Source organism: Lissotriton helveticus, chromosome 4_1 (assembly GCF_964261635.1).
Source record: "Lissotriton helveticus chromosome 4_1, aLisHel1.1, whole genome shotgun sequence".
Taxonomy (NCBI): Eukaryota; Metazoa; Chordata; class Amphibia; order Caudata; family Salamandridae; genus Lissotriton; species Lissotriton helveticus.
This window is the reverse complement of record NC_136063.1, coordinates 463,892,583-463,910,425: the sequence shown is the minus strand read 5'-3', so window position 1 is coordinate 463,910,425 and position 17,843 is coordinate 463,892,583. Positions and strand designations below refer to the sequence as shown.

Here is a 17,843-nt window from a genome sequence, read left to right as displayed (position 1 = left end):
TGTAGACACTCCAAAACTTTCTGGGATCTTTATGGCATCCTGCTTCTTGCAGGTCTATCCACCTCTGCTCATCCCACAGACGCTTGGATTTGAAGACAGCAGATTTATACGCCGCCCTAGCTATAAGTACATTCACACTTGAGCCATTTTTGAGGGCTCTACCTAGTTCCAAGCGAGCCTGCCTACATTCTGCTGAGTACCAGCGTGGAGGGCGGAAGTTACATGGACCACTTTGTTGGGAGGGCTTAACAAACAGCATTCGCAGGTCCTTAAGAAAAGCCTTGTGAATCCTGGTTCCACTTTCAATACTAGTAGTTGAGCACTCCTCGTTCACTGCACCCTTCAAATCACTTATTGCCTGAGTAAGCTTTCCAGCTATAAAATCAATATTCTCCTGAATGACTACGACTTTAGACCAGCGGACATGAAGCATATCATTAGTAATGGCGACGTCCACTGAAGAAATGGTATCAATCACCCTTTCCAAAGCAACTGGTGATTCCCAATATAATACTTTTGCCGATAGGGGGTTATGATCACTCTCTACTCTATCTATAATTTGCATGTCCTGGAGATACCTCCACAGGCTCAAACTAACAAGAATATAATCTATTCTACTCTGCGGGGGCCGTTCTTAAATGTATTAGCCCCACTTTTATCACCTGGTGTTCTTCCATTGGCGGATCTAACTCCTTTATTTAGGCAGAGAGAGTTAAGCTGTATTGCAATTTGCGTCCACCTTTTAATGGGGACTAAATCCAATTTAGGAACCCCCCATACCCTATCTTCTTCATCTGAAAGGTTCCAGTTATCATTCAGGAGAGGCTCAAAAGTTACATTAAAATCTCCTCCTATAATAATGTTAGAATGGAGAAGGTTACTCTCTAAATGTTCTTCCAGAAGTGTAAAAATTTCCGAGTTCTTTCCCCCGGTGCTTCTGGCATATACATTGTATATATAAATAGGGTCTCGATTCACAAACTCCAACATAAGGGCCTGAAGATCCCTATGATTAGTGGGTATTATCTTAACCATTACAGCAAGATCTTGTTGGATCCAGATCGTCAGGCCGCCTGACGGTCGACCTTTCCCTTTCTTTTCCCCTAGAATTCCATAGTTTAGATACCCCGGGAAATACAACTGCTCCAAAGCCCAGGTTTCCTGGAATAAGCATATATCATGCCGGCTGATAAGAGAAGCCCACTCCGGGGAATCCATTTTCGTTCTCAGACCAGCAATGTTCCAAGAAAGAACTGATCCGGTGAATACAGGAGGATCTATAAATTTGGGAATCTCCTGGGTGATATCTAATGCTTTATTCTGTACAGATGACAACCCTGGGAGCGGGGGTTCTAAAAAAGAAGTGGGGTCCATTGAAATAATTAATGCGTGATCAGGGACCTCATCACTACTTGTCTCCCTGGGTGTTCCTTTTCCATTCTGGGTCTGTAGTCAATTGTTGCTGTCCAATCCAGAACAGGCCATACCTATACTCCTCTCAGTGATTTCTCTAGTTAGTATTCTTCTCTGGTAGGGTTGTGATCTCATTTGAATCCAAGAGTTATCTGGGGAACAGGTTCTATATTCCAAGGCCAGCAAATCCTCCACTATCTTTGGGTTTTTTAGAACTACCTCAATGCAATCATCGGTATCGCCTAGTGATGTAATTCTTGTGGTTTTTACAATGACCTGACCTGACCCGGTCGGTCCGGTCGCTCCTCCTGCCCCGTGGCCCACCCCGAGTGTGCCCGATCTCCTCCCGCTGCCGCTGCCAAGATAAGTTTTGTGCCCCTGTTTGTTCTGGCCCCCTGTGCCTGATTGTCCCTCTGTGCCTGCTTCGTTTTCTTTTAGTTTTCGACAGTATTTGTATCGTTGCCGTTTCTCTCGTGTCTGGTTCTGTTTTGCCCCATTGTCGCTCCAGTTGTTCCCTGCCCCACCCCGCTCCCTGCCGCTGCTACCCCGCGGCCCCACTCCCGCTCCCTCCAGCATCTCCGCACCGATCCCCCCACTTGCCACCCCGCTCCCGCCTCCCAGCTGCTCCTCCCTCCCACAAGGGTTCTTAAGGCTAGGCTCACGGGGCAAGGAGCTGTGACCTGACCTGACCCGGTCGGTCCGGTCGCTCCTCCTGCCGCGTGGCCCACCCTGAATGTGCCCGATCTCCTCCCGCTGCCGCCGCCGCTGCCAAGATAAGTTTTGTGCCCCTCTTTGTTCTGGCCCCCTGTACCTGATTGTCCCTCTGTGCCTGCTTCGTTTTCTTTTCGTTTTCAACAGTATTTGTATCATTGCCGTTTCTCTCGTGTCTGGTTCTGTTTTGCCCCATTGTCGCTCCAGTTGTTCCCTGCCCCACCCCGCTCCCTGCCGCGGCTCCCCCGCGGCCCCACCCCCGCTCCCTCCAGCATCTCCGCACCGATCCCCCCCACTCGCCACTCCGCTCCCGCCTCCCAGCTGCTCCTCCCTCCCACAAGGGTTCTTAAGGCTAGGCTCACGGGGCAAGGAGCTGTGACCTGACCTGACCCCGTCGGTCCAGTCGCTCCTCCTGCCGCGTGGCCCACCCCGAGTGTGCACGATCTCCTCCCGCTGCCGCCGCCGCTGCCAAGATAAGTTTTGTGCCCTTGTTTGTTCTGGCCCCCTGTACCTGATTGTCCCTCTGTGCCTGCTTCGTTTTCTTTTTGTTTTCAACAGTATTTGTATCGTTGCCGTTTCTCTCGTGTCTGGTTCTGTTTTGCCCCATTGTCGCTCCAGTTGTTCCCTGCCCCACCCCGCTCCCTGACGCTGCTCCACCGCGGCCCCACCCCCGCTCCCTCCAGCATCTCCGCACCGATCCCCCCACTCGCCACCCCGCTCCCGCCTCCCATCTGCTCCTCCCTCGCCCTGCCACCCCCCACTCTCCACTTATGGCAGTGTGCATGCGTACGTGCAGCGTTGACGCGCAGCGGGTGCGCCGATTGTGTGCCGAAGGCGCGCCAAAGGCAAGGCCGTCTGCGCCCGTCCGCGCCTGGACCGCGCCCAGCGCCAGACACCCTGGCCCCCGCAGCTGCCAACCCACCCACCGGACTTACGACACCGCCACCCTCAACGCACTCAACACCGGCCGAATCCCCGGCTGCCACCGTGCCACCCCAGGACGCACCCACGGACCCTTCGCCTGCCAATCCTGCAAGTTTTCCTGCCTCCGGACCTGCACCGCACCCGCCAAGCCGAGCACCAGCAGCAACCACCTAAAGTGCATCCTGCTCAACACCAGCTCCGTCCACAGACACGCCGTGGAACTATGGAACCTGCTCAACTCCACATCACCAGACGTCGCCTTCCTCACGGAAACATGGATGAACGCCTCCTCAGCGCCTGACATTGCATCCCCATCCCAGACGGATACAAGATCACCTGAAGGGACCGCCTCAACCAGACCGGAGGAGGCATCGCCATCGTCCACAAGAACACCATCCGCATCACGACCAACTCCGACGACACCTTCACAGCCGCCGAACACCTGCACTTCCAGATACACACCGACCCCAAGACCACCCTCAGAGGCCCCCTCGTCTACAGACCCCCAGGACCATGCACACAATTCAGCGAAGACATCGCCGACTTCATCAGCCCGCACGCCCTCCCCTCGGCTGACTACATCCTCCTTGGGGACCTCAACTTCCACATAGAGAACAACAACGACCGCAACACCAACACCCTGCTGGACAACCTCGCCAACCTCGGACTCAAGCAACTGGTGACCACCCCCACCCACTACGCCGGCCATACGCTTGACCCCGTCTTCTCCTCCAGCAAGGACATCTCCTTCAGCCACACCACCGGACTCCACTGGACAGACCACAGCTGCGTCCACTTCAGCTTCAGTAGGACCACCACTCACCACCACCCGCAACAGTTCCTCCGCAGAAGCTGGAACTAGATCACCACCGACCAACTCACCACATCCCTGAGCCAGAACCCTCCCGCCAGCTCAACGAACCCCAACCAAGCCGCCAACAACCTCACAAGATGGATCACCAACTGCACAGACGACCTCGCCCCACTGAAGACCCCCCCGTCAGACCCGGCAACAAGAAAGCATCCTGGTTCACCGACGAACTCAAGAGATCCAAGAAGAACTGCCGGGCCCTCGAGAAAGCATGGCGCAGAGACCCGACTGCAGACAACATGACCACTCTCAAGCACGCCACCCGAAAACACCACCAGCTGATCCGCACTTCCAAGAAGACAGCATTCAAGGAACGGCTGGACAACAACGCCCACAACAGCAAGGAACTCTTCATCATCGTCAAAGAGCTCTCGAACCCCAGCGCCGGAAACAACAACATCACTCCCTCGCAAGATCTCTGCAACTCGCTCGCCTCGTTCTTCCACAGCAAGATCGCAGACATACACAACAGCTTCAGCACACAGCCGACGCACCCCACGACCGTACCAATGCCCCCCACCACCAGCCTCCGAGCCTGGACCCCGATCAACACCGAAGACACCATCCGCACGATGAACTCATCCACTCCGGATCACCAACCGACCCCTGCCCTCACCACGTCTTCAACAAGGCCAACACCGTCATCGCACCCCACCTCCGGGACATCATCAACACCTCCTTCGACACCGCCACCTTCCCAGAGAGCTGGAAGCACGCAGAACTCAGCGCCCTACAGAAGAAACCGTCAGCGGACCCCACCGACCTCAAAAACTACCGCAACATCTCGCTCCTTCCTTTTCCTGCCAAAGTCATCAAGAAGACCGTCAACAGACAGCTGGCCGCCTTCCTCGAGACGAATGGATCCCTCGACCACTCGCAGTCCGGCTTCAGGGCCAACCACAGCACCAAGGCCGCCCTCATCGCAGCCACCGACGACATCCGAGCCCTGCTCGACAACGGGGAAACAGCGGCCCTCATCCTCCTGGACCTCTCCGCAGTGTTCGACACGGTCTGCCACCGCACCCTAGTGCAACGCCTGAACAACGTCGTAATCCAAGAGAAGGCACTGGAGTGGATCATCTCCTTCCTCGCCGGAAGGACCCAGAGTGTCCGCCTCCCCCCGTTCAGATCCGAGGCCACCAAACTCATCTGCGGCGTACCACAAGGATCATCACTCAGCCCCACCCTCTTCAACGTCTACATGATCCCCCTCGCAGCCATCGCACGCCAACTCAACCTCAACATCATCTCCTACGCCGTCGACACCCAGCTGATCCTCTCCCTCACCAACGACCCCACAACCGCCAGAACCAACCTACATGAAGGGATGAAGGACGTAGCCGAGTGGATGAGGAACAGCCGCCTGAAACTGAACTCAGATAAGACAGAAGTCCTCATCCTAGGATCATCACCCTCCGTCTGGGATGACTCCTGGTGGCCCCCTGCCCTGGGCAACGCTCCCAAACCAACGGACCACGCACGCAACCTGGGCTTCATCCTAGACTCCTCCCTCTCAATGACCAGACAAGTCAACGCCGTCTCCTTGTCATGCTTCAACATCCTACGCATGCTGCGCAAGATCTTCCGGTGGATCCCCACCGAAACCAGGAAGACGGTCACCCAGGCCCTCATCACCAGCCGACTGGACTACGGCAACTCCCTCTACGCCGAAACCACAGCCAAACTTCAGAAAAGACTCCAATGCATCCAGAACGCCTCAGCATGACTCATCCTGGACATCCCCCGACACAGCCACATCGCCGGACATTTGAGAGACCTGCACTGGCTCCCCGTCAGCAAGAGAATCACGTTCCGACTCCTCACCCATGCACACAAAGCTCTCCACAACCAAGGCCCCAGATACCTCAACAACCGCCTGACCTCCTACACTCCCACCCGCCAGCTTCGATCGACCAACCACGCCCTCGCCGCCGTTCCCCGCATCCGAAGAGCCACTACCGGAGGAAGATCCTTCTCCTACCTGGCTGCCAAGACGTGGAACTCCCTACCCATCCACCTCTGCCTGACCCAAGACCACCTCTCCTTCAGGAAGCAACTCAAGACCTGGCTGTTCGAACAGTAGCGGACCCCCCTCCCCCAAGCGCCTTGAGACCCTCCGGGTGAGTGCGCGCTATACAAATGCTTTGATTGATTGAATGTCCTCCCTGATAACAGACCTACACCCCCTTGTATGCCTAATCCAGTGGATTACCTTATTCGTTAGGGAGTATGGGGTCTCATAGCCTCGTCCCATAGATATTTTTGGAACATTCACCATATACACAGCCTGTGTGCGGTTTTGATGATTGTTACGGTGAAGATTGTACGGTTTAAGGGAATATGATCTTGATTCTTGCCGGCAGCTTTCTTTTGTATTCTCGCCCATACTGACTCTAGCAACTGGTATAACATTTGGCTTTAAGGTCAATCTTTTGGGCCAATTTACCGTATTTTTCCCCATTACATTCGAATTACCTATGGGTTGCGTGGTCCCCCTTTCTTTCCTTACCAACGGAATGCGTGTGGGTAGAGTGACAGTCGAAGGGGCAGATGGAACATATACTTTCCCTCCAACCGCACTTTTGTTCATCGGGCCTGGCGGGCAAGCTTTTGCAAGATTCAGTGAACATTGCCCAGAGTGATTTTTTAGGGTATTAACTGTAACAGTCAAAAGATCAACTTTAACTTGCAATGACTCAACCAAACCGCACAGTTGTTTAATAATTACCCACAGGGGGTTGGCTGTTCCTCAGGGGACATATGCACATCAATAGTTCCAGACAAAGATAGGGAATTTTCAATAGGAGGGGCAATCAACGAGGTTCCTACTGCATTGTCACTCTCCAACTGAGACAAAACAGAGAACCTGTTGTTGCTAAATATAGGTTCTAAGTCCTCAGCACTAACATCAAGTTCTACAGATGGATTCAATTGATCTGCGCATAACTCCTTCTCATCAATTGTTACAATATTTGTCCCTACCCCCACAGCGGGTTTACTTAAAAACATATCAGGAATTATCACCACCCCCTTGTCCTGCCTTTTGCTCGTGCTGGTCCCCAATTTCACAGTAGCCTCACATGTTTGCTCAACAATTTTAGGAGCTTGGGTCAGTATGACCCCACAGTCTTGTATCAGATCATCTATTCTATCCATGACACAATTGGCTCCTGCATGAGACAGCCGCTTGCCTGATGACTTAGTTTTGCATTTTCTGGCTTTTTTCCCACCTTTAGGCACTCCCACTACTACTTCGCCAGAGTCTTCTGTCAGTTTCCGTTTCCCCATGCTTCCGGATAGCTTAACCGTGCAGGTAAATAATAAGACGCAGAGTACCTTGGTTGTGGATGCAGGGGAATTGGCCCAGCCCTGCCACCTCCTGCCCCGGACTGTCACAGACTGTCCGCCCTTTGTCCGGGCTTCGTCCGGCGTTGGTCCCGCGCTGCGTGACCCGGAAGCTGATTAAATTCTGTCAGTAATTAGGGGGCGGTCCTCCGCTGAGGTGGGCTACCACGCGGACTCCTGGCTCCTGGAGTCCTGCGCTGGTGGTATCTCTGAGCCCCTACGATAAAAAACAGCCTCGGCCACTGGGACAACAAAACTCCTCGTTTCTCCCCCGCCTGAGGAGACAGCAGCTCTTGACACGGTGAGCAAGAGCTCACGAAGCGGGACCCGCACCAGCGGGTCCTGCGAGCTCAGATGTAGGGCCGGTGATTAGGGGGCGGTCCTCCGCTCAGGTGGGCCACCATGCGGACTCCTGGCTCCCGGAGTCCCGCGCCGGCGGCACCCCCGAGCCCCCACGACAAAAAACAGCCTCGGCCACTGGGACAGCAAAACTCCTCGCCTCTCCCCCGCCTGAGGAGACAGCAGCTCTTGACACGGTGAGCAAGAGCTCACGAAGCGGGACCCGCGCCAGCGGGTCCTGCGAGCTCAGATGTAGGGCCGGTGATTAGGGGGGCGGTCCTCCGCTCAGGTGGGCAGGTGGGCTACCGCGCGGACTCCTGGCTCCTGGAGTCCTGCGCTGGTGGTATCTCTGAGCCCCTACGATAAAAAACAGCCTCGGCCACTGGGACAGCAAACCTCCTCGTTTCTCCCCCGCCTGAGGAGACAGCAGCTCTTGACACGGTGAGCAAGAGCTCACGAAGCGGGACCCTATCTATCCTGCTTCTACCTTGAGCCCTTGTTTAAGCTCCTGGCCTTCAAGTCTTGATTTTGGGGTTGTAAATTAATTCAAAGCTCACTTTTATTTATTAAATTACCAATCCATTCTAGATTGCCATCTTAAAATAATTAAATATGAATTCAAACGATGATACTCATGAGTTTCACATTGTAGCTGCCTAGCCTGAGATTACTTTAACCATAAAAACATGCAGTCGGCTGAAAGTACATTCTTGTGCATAGGTATTCTAGCCTCTCTAAGCAACTCTTGCCCCAGCAACTGAGAAACACAGGCAAACATTACATGGGAAGTGGAGATGATCTGAGGAGGTACAAGTAGAATTTCTAATGAGGATTTATGCATCAAATAGTGGAGTCAATGTTCCAGGCAGAGTGGAACCTAGCATGCTCACTCAAACAAAGCCATTAGCCATATTAGGCACTTCACTTCACTGCTCTATACATGAACTTCTGAACTTTGGAGAAATGGAGATGGTGTCTCTTACTCTTCTCGATGACAAATAAGGCTTTTCCATCTTTAGAGTATTATGGATCAGACAACACTGCCAGAGAAACTCTTATATACATGGGGTATTTGTATATGAACGAAACCCTGGCCATAATAGACACACACAGCTGTTCGTAAGTTACAATAAAAGCTAATTTATGTAAAATCAGTATGTAAAACATAGGTATCAGAATAATGCAATTATTATTGTACTCTCAACTAGTATAATATAGAATAAGATGAACATTAAAAAAAGAACCATTTTATAGCACTCATCCTTACTAATTGTAATAAATTACTTTAATCACTACCTAACACCGATGTATGCATGTTATTATCCTCATGGTTATTGCATTGGCTGATCAGTTAGTAATTGCCATAGCTATTTCCTCCCATGGCATGTGTTTATCCCAACATACCTCAGAAAGCTATTGGACCTGCAGTGTATTAATGACCCTCTAGTATCTCCTCTAAAGCAATCAGTTTCTCATTCTGTCCTTCCAGATTTTCTGGGTCTTGCTATGCCTTTCTACCGTATGATTGTCTATGAAGAGGGGAGGGGGGGACTTACCATGCCGTCTTTTGTATCTGGACTGTAAGGAACTAACAACGTCTCTGCTTCCTAGTAAATTTGTTTTATGTGAGGATGGCATTGCAACGTTAATTACTGACACATCGTTTGCTAGACAACAGAAGAAGACTCCTCTCGGCTGCGTTTCTGTTATTTTTATTAGCCTGACTAATATCAACCTGCTGCTAAAATAAAATAGTGATCTTACAAACTCTATTAGTTATCATTACCATTTAAAATATTAGCTCTCTACGTACTAGGCCTTGCACATACATACTTTAAAGAGTTCGGGCATCTCACGTTTGTCATAAGTTAGGTTAGATATGTATGTAAAGTGTATGCATCACCAGGACAGCCTTACCACACGGGCAAGGAGCCAAAACGGCATTCTAACGTAAGATCTACTGCCTATGACCTTTTACCTATCAACCTAATACCTACTACCGACTCCTGAGACAATGCAGAATTCCATTGTGGGAGACAGTAAGAACAGGATTTGATGATAGTTAAACAAATTATTATTAGAGACGGAAGAAGAGATGTTCAAGTGAAATGAAAGAAAAATAGCATGGTATTTTTGATGGGAAACAAAGTTCTTAGAGTTAGGGACAAGTGTGCCCGTGTGCAAAGTAATACTTCTTATTTAGTAAGGACTGGGAAAGGAATACTGACAATCTTCATAGCACTGTTTTGGAAAGTTAAATAACTGATACTTAACTCCCTTTAAAAATATAAGTTGATTTTGGGATCTCCTATGGTGCAAGAGTCAAAACATGGGGCAACATGCATAGTAACTACTTATGATTAGTCCACATTTACAATTTGTGTTGTTTTAGGGTGAACAGAACATATTACTCACGCCTATGACAAATGAAGCTCATAATGGTAAGTATATTCCGGTAACAAGTTACTTTGTGTGGGAGTCAAAGAGGGAAGAATCGTGTAATTACCAACTGAAGAAAAAATGGAAATTGCTTATTGGTTACTTTTCTGGTCCTTTAATTATGTGTCAGCTTTTCAATTTACTGTTTTTTCTTCAATATTGTTAATATCTGAGTTAAAAACTTGGAAACAATCTCACTTTGGTTCAAATACAGCAGAGTAATAAAATAACCCCTTCCAGAATATATTGTATTTTATTGTAATTACATTCATATAGTGCATACTATCCCTGATTAGCAGTATGACAAACACCAAACAGGTTTTAAACCAAGTTTTCATTTCCTTGCAGGAACGCACAGTATTAGTTTCTCTTCATTGTTTTTCCACCACTACCTCCTTGAAAATCATCTTGTTCTCTTTGTTTTGTCCATAGCTTGTGTGAGAAATTTACTTGTGGGATAAGGCAGGTGTGAATCCTTCTCAAGCAGCAGCCACAATGGTCAGGGTGAATGACAATAGGCCATTCAATTAACCTGTGCTCTTCTATCTTGACACAAAACTAGTCAGGCTTAACTCAGAGGCAGTTTTTTTGAGCTAGCACACAAACATTAATAAAAGGAAAACACAACACAAGGAAAATTCCACACTAATATAGAGTCAAATTTATCTAACACCAAACGGGAGATCTTCAATTTTACAAAAATAGGTAAGTACAGCACCTAAAAGTACAGCACACTACTTGCTGCACTCTGGTCGTGCTAGACCAAGGGAAAGACATAAGTTCAGACTGACTGTAATGGAGTGTCTGCAGGATACAGGAAAAGGTTAGTTTCACTGACAAAGTTACCTTGTCAAAGTCCAGTGTAAAGGAGTCCACGAGGAGCAAAGAGAGCTTCTTAGATAGTCGTTGAGGTAGCACGAAGAGTAGCCGAACATTGTGAATGGTCATCACGATAGCATGAAGGTCCTGTCAGGCGTTGAGGATGGCCGTTGCATTCGCGGTCACTGCCGGCTCACGATGCTGTTGCCCAAAGTGCAGATGTCAGGGTGCTGGTTGTCGCTGGTGGTCACTGTAGCATAAAGAGTTGAGTTCACAAGAGCTTTGCATTGGGGGTCGTCACGGGGGAAAGATCTTGGTACCAACAGGCCCATTAGCCGTCATGAAGAGCTGAAAAACGTCAGGATTTCTTCCAGGTGGAGCTCAACAAATGCCAAACATGGGTCTGGTAGGCACTTCTTGGGGATCAGGAACTCACTGCAGCAAAGGCTAGCAGGACTCAGGCAGGTCCAGTTGCAGTTCTAGGAAGGTCCAGTGCAGCAGGTCAGCTGGGCAGGTACAGGGAGGCCTGTGGAGCTTGCTATATCCCTGTAGTTCTGAGCTCTATGCACTGAACCCTGAAAGAAACAACAACTGCCAGCAATCAACGTCGAACATCACCCACGGCCAGTTCTCCTGGACACTGCTGCCACACCTTTACCCACCTCTGGACCTCCATGGCCACCGCCCACCCACCAGACGCTGGCGCTTCCAAACCCCGGAGCTCCATCCTCCTCAATGTATGCTCCCTACGTAGACATGCAGTAGAAATTTGGGACCTCCTCAACACCCTGTTGCCAGACGTCACCTTCCTCATGGAAACCTGGACTAATGCCACCTCCGCCCCCAACATTGCTACCACCACCCCTGACGGACACAAGATTCAGAGGATGGACCATCCCAACCACTCAGGAGGAGGACTCGCCATTGCGCAGAAGAATTCCCTCCTACTCATCACTTCCAACACAAACAACTCCTCGTCCCCCATGGAACACCTCCATTTCCAGATCCAGACCAACACCAGAACAACCCTACGCAGCACCCTCCCCTACAGGCCTCCCAGACCATGAACCGCGTTCGCCACAACTATCACTGATCTCATCGCGCACAAGCTCATGATGATGATGATTACGCACTTGTATAGCGCACGACTTCCCGTAGGCATCTCGGCGCTTGTATGAATACCGCAGATGGACTACATATTGTTCAGAGACCTGAAATACCACCTCGAGAACCTCAGCGACCTGAACTCCACGGCACTCCTGGACAACCTCACCAACATCAGACTAATACAGCTCATCACCACCCCTGCCCACAAGGCAGGACACACACTCGACCCCATCTTCGCAGGAGGGAATAACATCCACTTCAGCCACACCACGCAATCCCTCTGGATGGATCACCACTGCGTACATTTCTCCCTTGATAAAAACAAACCTACACCACACCCCCTCGAAGGAATTGGAACAAGGTCACAGAGGAGCACCTTAACTCCACCCTGAACCACGATCCCCCTCCCACCACAACCAATGTCAACTTGCAGGCTAACAAACCACATGGATGGATCACCAACTGCGCAGACAATCTCGCCCCCCTCTGTAACTCTGACAGACAGCACCCCAGGAAAACCACCTATTTCACCACAGACCTCCGAGAATCCAGACGCACCTGCACACATATAAAGAAAGTATGGAGAAACAGCAAAAATCCGGAAATTCGGACTACCTACAGGAAAACTTGACAGAATATCACCAACACATTAGATCCACCAAACGGACCTTCATCCATGACAAAATCCTTGCCAACTTCAACAACTCGAAGGAACTCTTCAGCATCATACAGGAATTCACCAAACCCCCAGCAAAGCCTCAGACATCACACCTTCCCAGGACCTCTGCAACAAACTCGTCTCAAGATCACGTCCCTTTATGATAACTTCAACGAACAGACTCCAGACACTGAAACCACACCTATCTCGAGCAATGCCAACCAGCCTACCATCTCCGCCTGGTCCCCGGTCACCACCGAAGACACCACCACAACTATGAAGAGCATTCACTCAGGAGCTCCCATGGACCCCTGCCCACTGCACGTCTTCCACAGAACAACTACCGCCATAGAACCTGAGCTACGATGCGCCATCATTACCTTTGAATCAGGCACATTCCCCGATGATTGGAAACGTGCAGAAGTCAAGCCCCTCTTCAAGAAGCCCACCTGCTGACCCAACGGACCTCTAAAACTACAGATCCATATCTCTCCTCCGCTTTGCGCCCAAAGTCACAGAGAAGACCGTCAACATACAGCTCACGAACTTCATCGAAGTCAACTCTATTCTCAACGCTTCTCAATCTGACTTCCACAGCAACCAAAGCGCTGAGACCGCCCACCTTGCCGCCACATATGACAAATGCACCCTCCTTGACCAGGGCCACACAGCAGCCCTCATCTTACTAGACCTCTCTGCAGCCTTCAACACCGTCTCCCACTACACTCTCACCGCCAGACTCCACAACACTGGCATACAGGGAACAGCCTTCGACTGGATCTGCTCCTTCCTCACTGGCTGAACCCAAAGAATCAGACTCCTGCCTTTCCTCTCCAAACCCACGAGATCAGCTGTGGAGTACCCAAGGATCATCGTTCGCCCCCCCTCTCTTCAACATTTACATGGCCCCCCTCGCCACCATCATCAGACAGCATGGACTCAGCATAGTATTCTACGTTGCCGACACCCAGCTCATCCTCTCCCTCATGAAGGAACCTGACACCACCAGACTCAGCTTCCAGGAAGGAATGAAAGACGTTGCATCCTAGATGAGCAGTTGCTGTCTGAAGCTGAACTCGGAGAAGACAGAAGTCCTTATCCTCGGACCCACCCCCTCTGCATGGGACAACAACTGGAGGCCCATGGCCCTCAGCAACCCCCCTACACCCACGGACCACGCCTGCAACCTCGGCAACATACTCGACTCCTCACTCACCATGACCAGACAGATCAACGCCATCTTCTCCACATTTTTCAACACCCTCTGCAAGACCTTCAAATGGATCCCCCGGAAGCCAGAAAAACCATCACCCACACACTCATAACCAGCAGACTGGACTACGGAAACACCCTATATGCCGGAATCAACAAATCCCTGCGCCGAAAACTCCAGACCATCCAGAACACTGCCGCCAGACTCGTCATCTGCAACCCATGGCATAACCACATCACCCAGCAACTACAAGACCTCCACTGGCTCCCTGTTGAGAAGAGATTAACCTTCAAGCTACTCACTCAGTCGTACAAATCCATTCACAATACCAGAATCCAACACCTTAACAAAAGAGTCTCCTTCCACATACCCAAGAGAAACCTCCGCTTCGCCGACCTCTCCTAAACTTCACGCATCCACAGGGCTAAAGCAGGCGGAAGAGCCTACTCCTGCATAATGGCAAAGATCTGGAACGAGCTCCAGCTCAAAGTCAGATGTTCTCGCACTCTGCACACCTTCAGGGAGAGCCTGAAGACCGGGCTTTTTGGCTGAATTGGAGTTGTACGACCATCCCCTCCCTCACCCCCCCACACCCCCCCAGCGCCTTGAGACCCTCACAGGTGAGTAGCACGCTTCACAAATCCCTGATTGATTCATTGATTGAACTGGAGGTCAGTTAGCCGACTCTTGTAGTCATTTCAGATAGCTTGGGATGAAGGGAGCAGATCGAATCTTCCTTCTCAAACAGCAAGGGGAGGCTTCAGGCAGCTTGGCAGTTCCCTGGCAGCACAGCAATCCTTCTTCTGTAATTTCCACAGGTCCAGTACTGTACTGCAGTGTTGGTCTAAGAGTCCAATATTTTCACCTTGCGCCAGCTTCAAAGTGGGGAAAACTTGTGGACTTACACCCACATCTGGTTCTAGAATATCCTTCCTTCCCTTGGTTCCGAGATGTCTGGGGTTGATGGTAGGCTTGTGTGAAGTTCTTTATGTGTTAGCTGAGGTAGCTACATTGAAGTACAAGTGTGGTAGGTGACAGCTCTGCCCCTCCCATCATGTCAGGATGTCCCATCTGACAACACCCAGACTCCCTTTGTGATACTGTCTGAGAGGGATACAGAAAGGTCAACTGCCAGCTACACCTAGTGATATGATGTAAGGCACATATTACAGCCAAAAAATGGTTAGTAGAAGAGGCCAACTTTCAAAAAGTGGCATTTTCAGATTTGTTTTTAAAACACTACTTTACCATTAAAGAGGATTTTAAATTACAATTTAATAGAGAGCCAACAGGACATTTCTACTGATTACCAAACACAAATTATCACTTATTGAGTGTTGTAAGGAACCCCAATGTTATGCGATGGGAGAAATAAGCTGTGCAGTAGTGGAAAACAAATTTAACAGTTTTTCACTTTCAGGACGTGTAAAACTTCAAGGTACATGTCCAACATTTCAAATGCACTGCACCCTACCCAATGGGCTGTTTAGGGCTAACCCTAGGGGTGATTTGAATGTATTAAAAAGAAAGGCTTAAGTCTGCCAAAAGCTTTATTTAGACAAGTCGAAATGGCAGTTTAGAACTGCACACTGGTTTCAGTGACAGGTCTGAGACAAGTTTAAAAAGGCTACTTAAGTGGGTGGACATTCAGTGCTGAAGGTCCACTAGTAGCATTTCATTTACAGGGCCTGTGTACATGTAGTACCACTTTACTAGGGATCTATAAGTAAATTAAATGTGCCATTGGGTGTGAGCTAAGTTTACCAGGTTTAAAGAGGAGAGCACAAGCACTTTAGCATTAGTTAGTAGTGGTAAAATGTGCAGTGTCCTAAAAGCCGACAAAAACCGGTTCAGAAAACAGGAGGGGTGAAGGAAAATGTCTCATCCTTTGTGTGGCTATCATCTCTTCAGCATGGTGGTTCAGGACAGTTCCCTACTGTTTCTGACCAAGACACATGCAGCAATTGCACAGTTTCTAAAATCTCTTCATACCTCCCCTGTGGATCTCCCCCCTGGAGTCACCGTACCCATCACTCACACCTCTGTCTGAATGCCTGTGTGAAAACTTCGACTGCATATGTGTCGAATGCACACATATGCATGATATATGTGGAAAATACCATATTCGCATTGCCGGAGTCTGGCCTGTATGTGGGTAGTGCAAGCAATGGGTTTGTGGTGAAAGAGGTGTGGCGCAGCGGCCAGGGTGCCTGACTCCGGACTACGGGGTTCACGGTTTGATCCCCGGTGCCGGCAGCAGGTTAGCCCAGCACCATGTGACTCTGGGCAATAGCTTGCTTAATCTTCCCGAGGGCCCCCAGAGACGGGACACCATTTCATTTCATTTCTATGGTTAAAAAAAGGACTCACCTGTATATCGCCGCAGACAGGGTCATAATCCTCGGGGTGAAGAAGATTCTGTGAAGGTGGGATCTGAGGAAAAGGATACACATTGAGTTCTGGCCAAGATAACAGGAAAGGGGTGAGTATGCTCCCCAAATCCTTAGTTTCTGCTGACTTGAAGCTAGCAGTCCCACTGCCATCTTCAGTATGTTGGAAAGTCAACTCGTAATACGGACGGTGGTGAAACTCCTCTGTACTACCCTATGGCAGCTGCTTTTCCCAAACTGCGACCCCGGAGGTCTGCGCTGTGCTGACAATGTAGGTGGTTCAGCCACAGTCTTTGTTTTAGCAATCCGTCCATCTCACAATACGGCAGTCAGACTGCCAAGCTTGTGGCGGTTGGGACGTGATCACGGGTACGGCGGTTCACAGACCACTAAACTCGTAATAAGGCCCAAAGTTATGATACAAATAATAACTCCCAGCCATGACTCATGCTTTCCCTGTTGTCATGTTCTTATATCTTATTCAGGACGTATAATCTATAAAAAAGCAGCAGACAGTGATGGCAATGGTACCACTGGCACTATCAGTGCTACTCCTGTTTTCAGCAGCATGAAGGAAAAGTAAGAAGGGTTCTTAAAGGCATGTTTATTTTGTGTTGTTTCCTTTATGTGCCATTCCACTTGCCTCTCAGCAGCAGAAATAGCAGACAGCTGGGGGTCTACTTATGGGGCAAGGGTTCACCTTGTGATGTCATCATATATTTCACTTTTGCTATCCCTTCCGTTTTGGGGAAATCAACCTCATTGGTGCACTCAGACGTTTGTGTAAAAATATATAATTGCCATTTTCATTATCATTGTCATTGCCATATAATTGCCAGTCTACAACATTAGAACGGAAATCTTTGTAAAGTAATAACATTGGTTCTCCATACCAAATGCCATGAAGCATTGACCCAATAGATGTCTTTATTTTTTTTAAGGAATTCTATGGAAACGAATTGCAGGTGATTTTGTGTTTGTGCCATAGGTAATTCGGGTCACTCTCAAGGATCCTTTGCAAATGACCCCTTAGCACGGGCAGGTGTCACTCTCGCACGACCGAGCTGCACAGTGAGGGACACCTTAATCCTTGACTGCTCAAGATTATCTTTCTTTGATTATACCGGCCTCTCTACGCTTGTTGAGGTATGTAACAGAACCTTTAATTACCCTTGTTTCATTAAAATCTCTCCTCATTATGCATATTTGAAACCTCTAAGATGTAGTACTACATTTCCACCACTCTTGCATTAAACATTCTGCGCCTGATTCTCAAAGTTAAATATACATGTAGAGATTTACTTGCATATATATATTTGCCACGAAATATAGGTGTAAAAACTGCACTTGTTTGCTATTCACCATTTCTGAGTGTGGATTTACACCTAGGTGTAGACTTGCATACCTCCACCCCCTCAAATCAGGGAATGGAGTTTCTTACAGAAGGATTTACAAGTGCAAAGTTACAAATAGTAACTTTAAATATGAAGGTTGATATCTCTGCCAGCGAGGCAAAGATCTCCTTATGGGGAAATATAGTGAAATTTATGAAAACGTATTATTTTTAAAGAAATATAATTTTTTAATTTATAATCTAAATGTAAAGGCATTGTA

General features: G+C 49.3%; 1 protein-coding gene across 2 annotated transcripts in view; it reads left to right on the top strand.

The window, feature by feature from the left end:
- Positions 1–17,843, top strand: part of SLC26A7 (solute carrier family 26 member 7) — a 699,592-nt gene that overhangs the window by 631,878 nt on the left and 49,871 nt on the right. For both annotated transcript variants that reach the window (XM_078687052.1, XM_078687051.1), the window contains exons 14-15: positions 9,996–10,044; positions 17,218–17,375. In XM_078687052.1, coding sequence (XP_078543178.1) covers positions 9,996–10,044; positions 17,218–17,375 — 207 coding nt within the window. The remainder of the gene's footprint in view (positions 1–9,995; positions 10,045–17,217; positions 17,376–17,843) is intronic.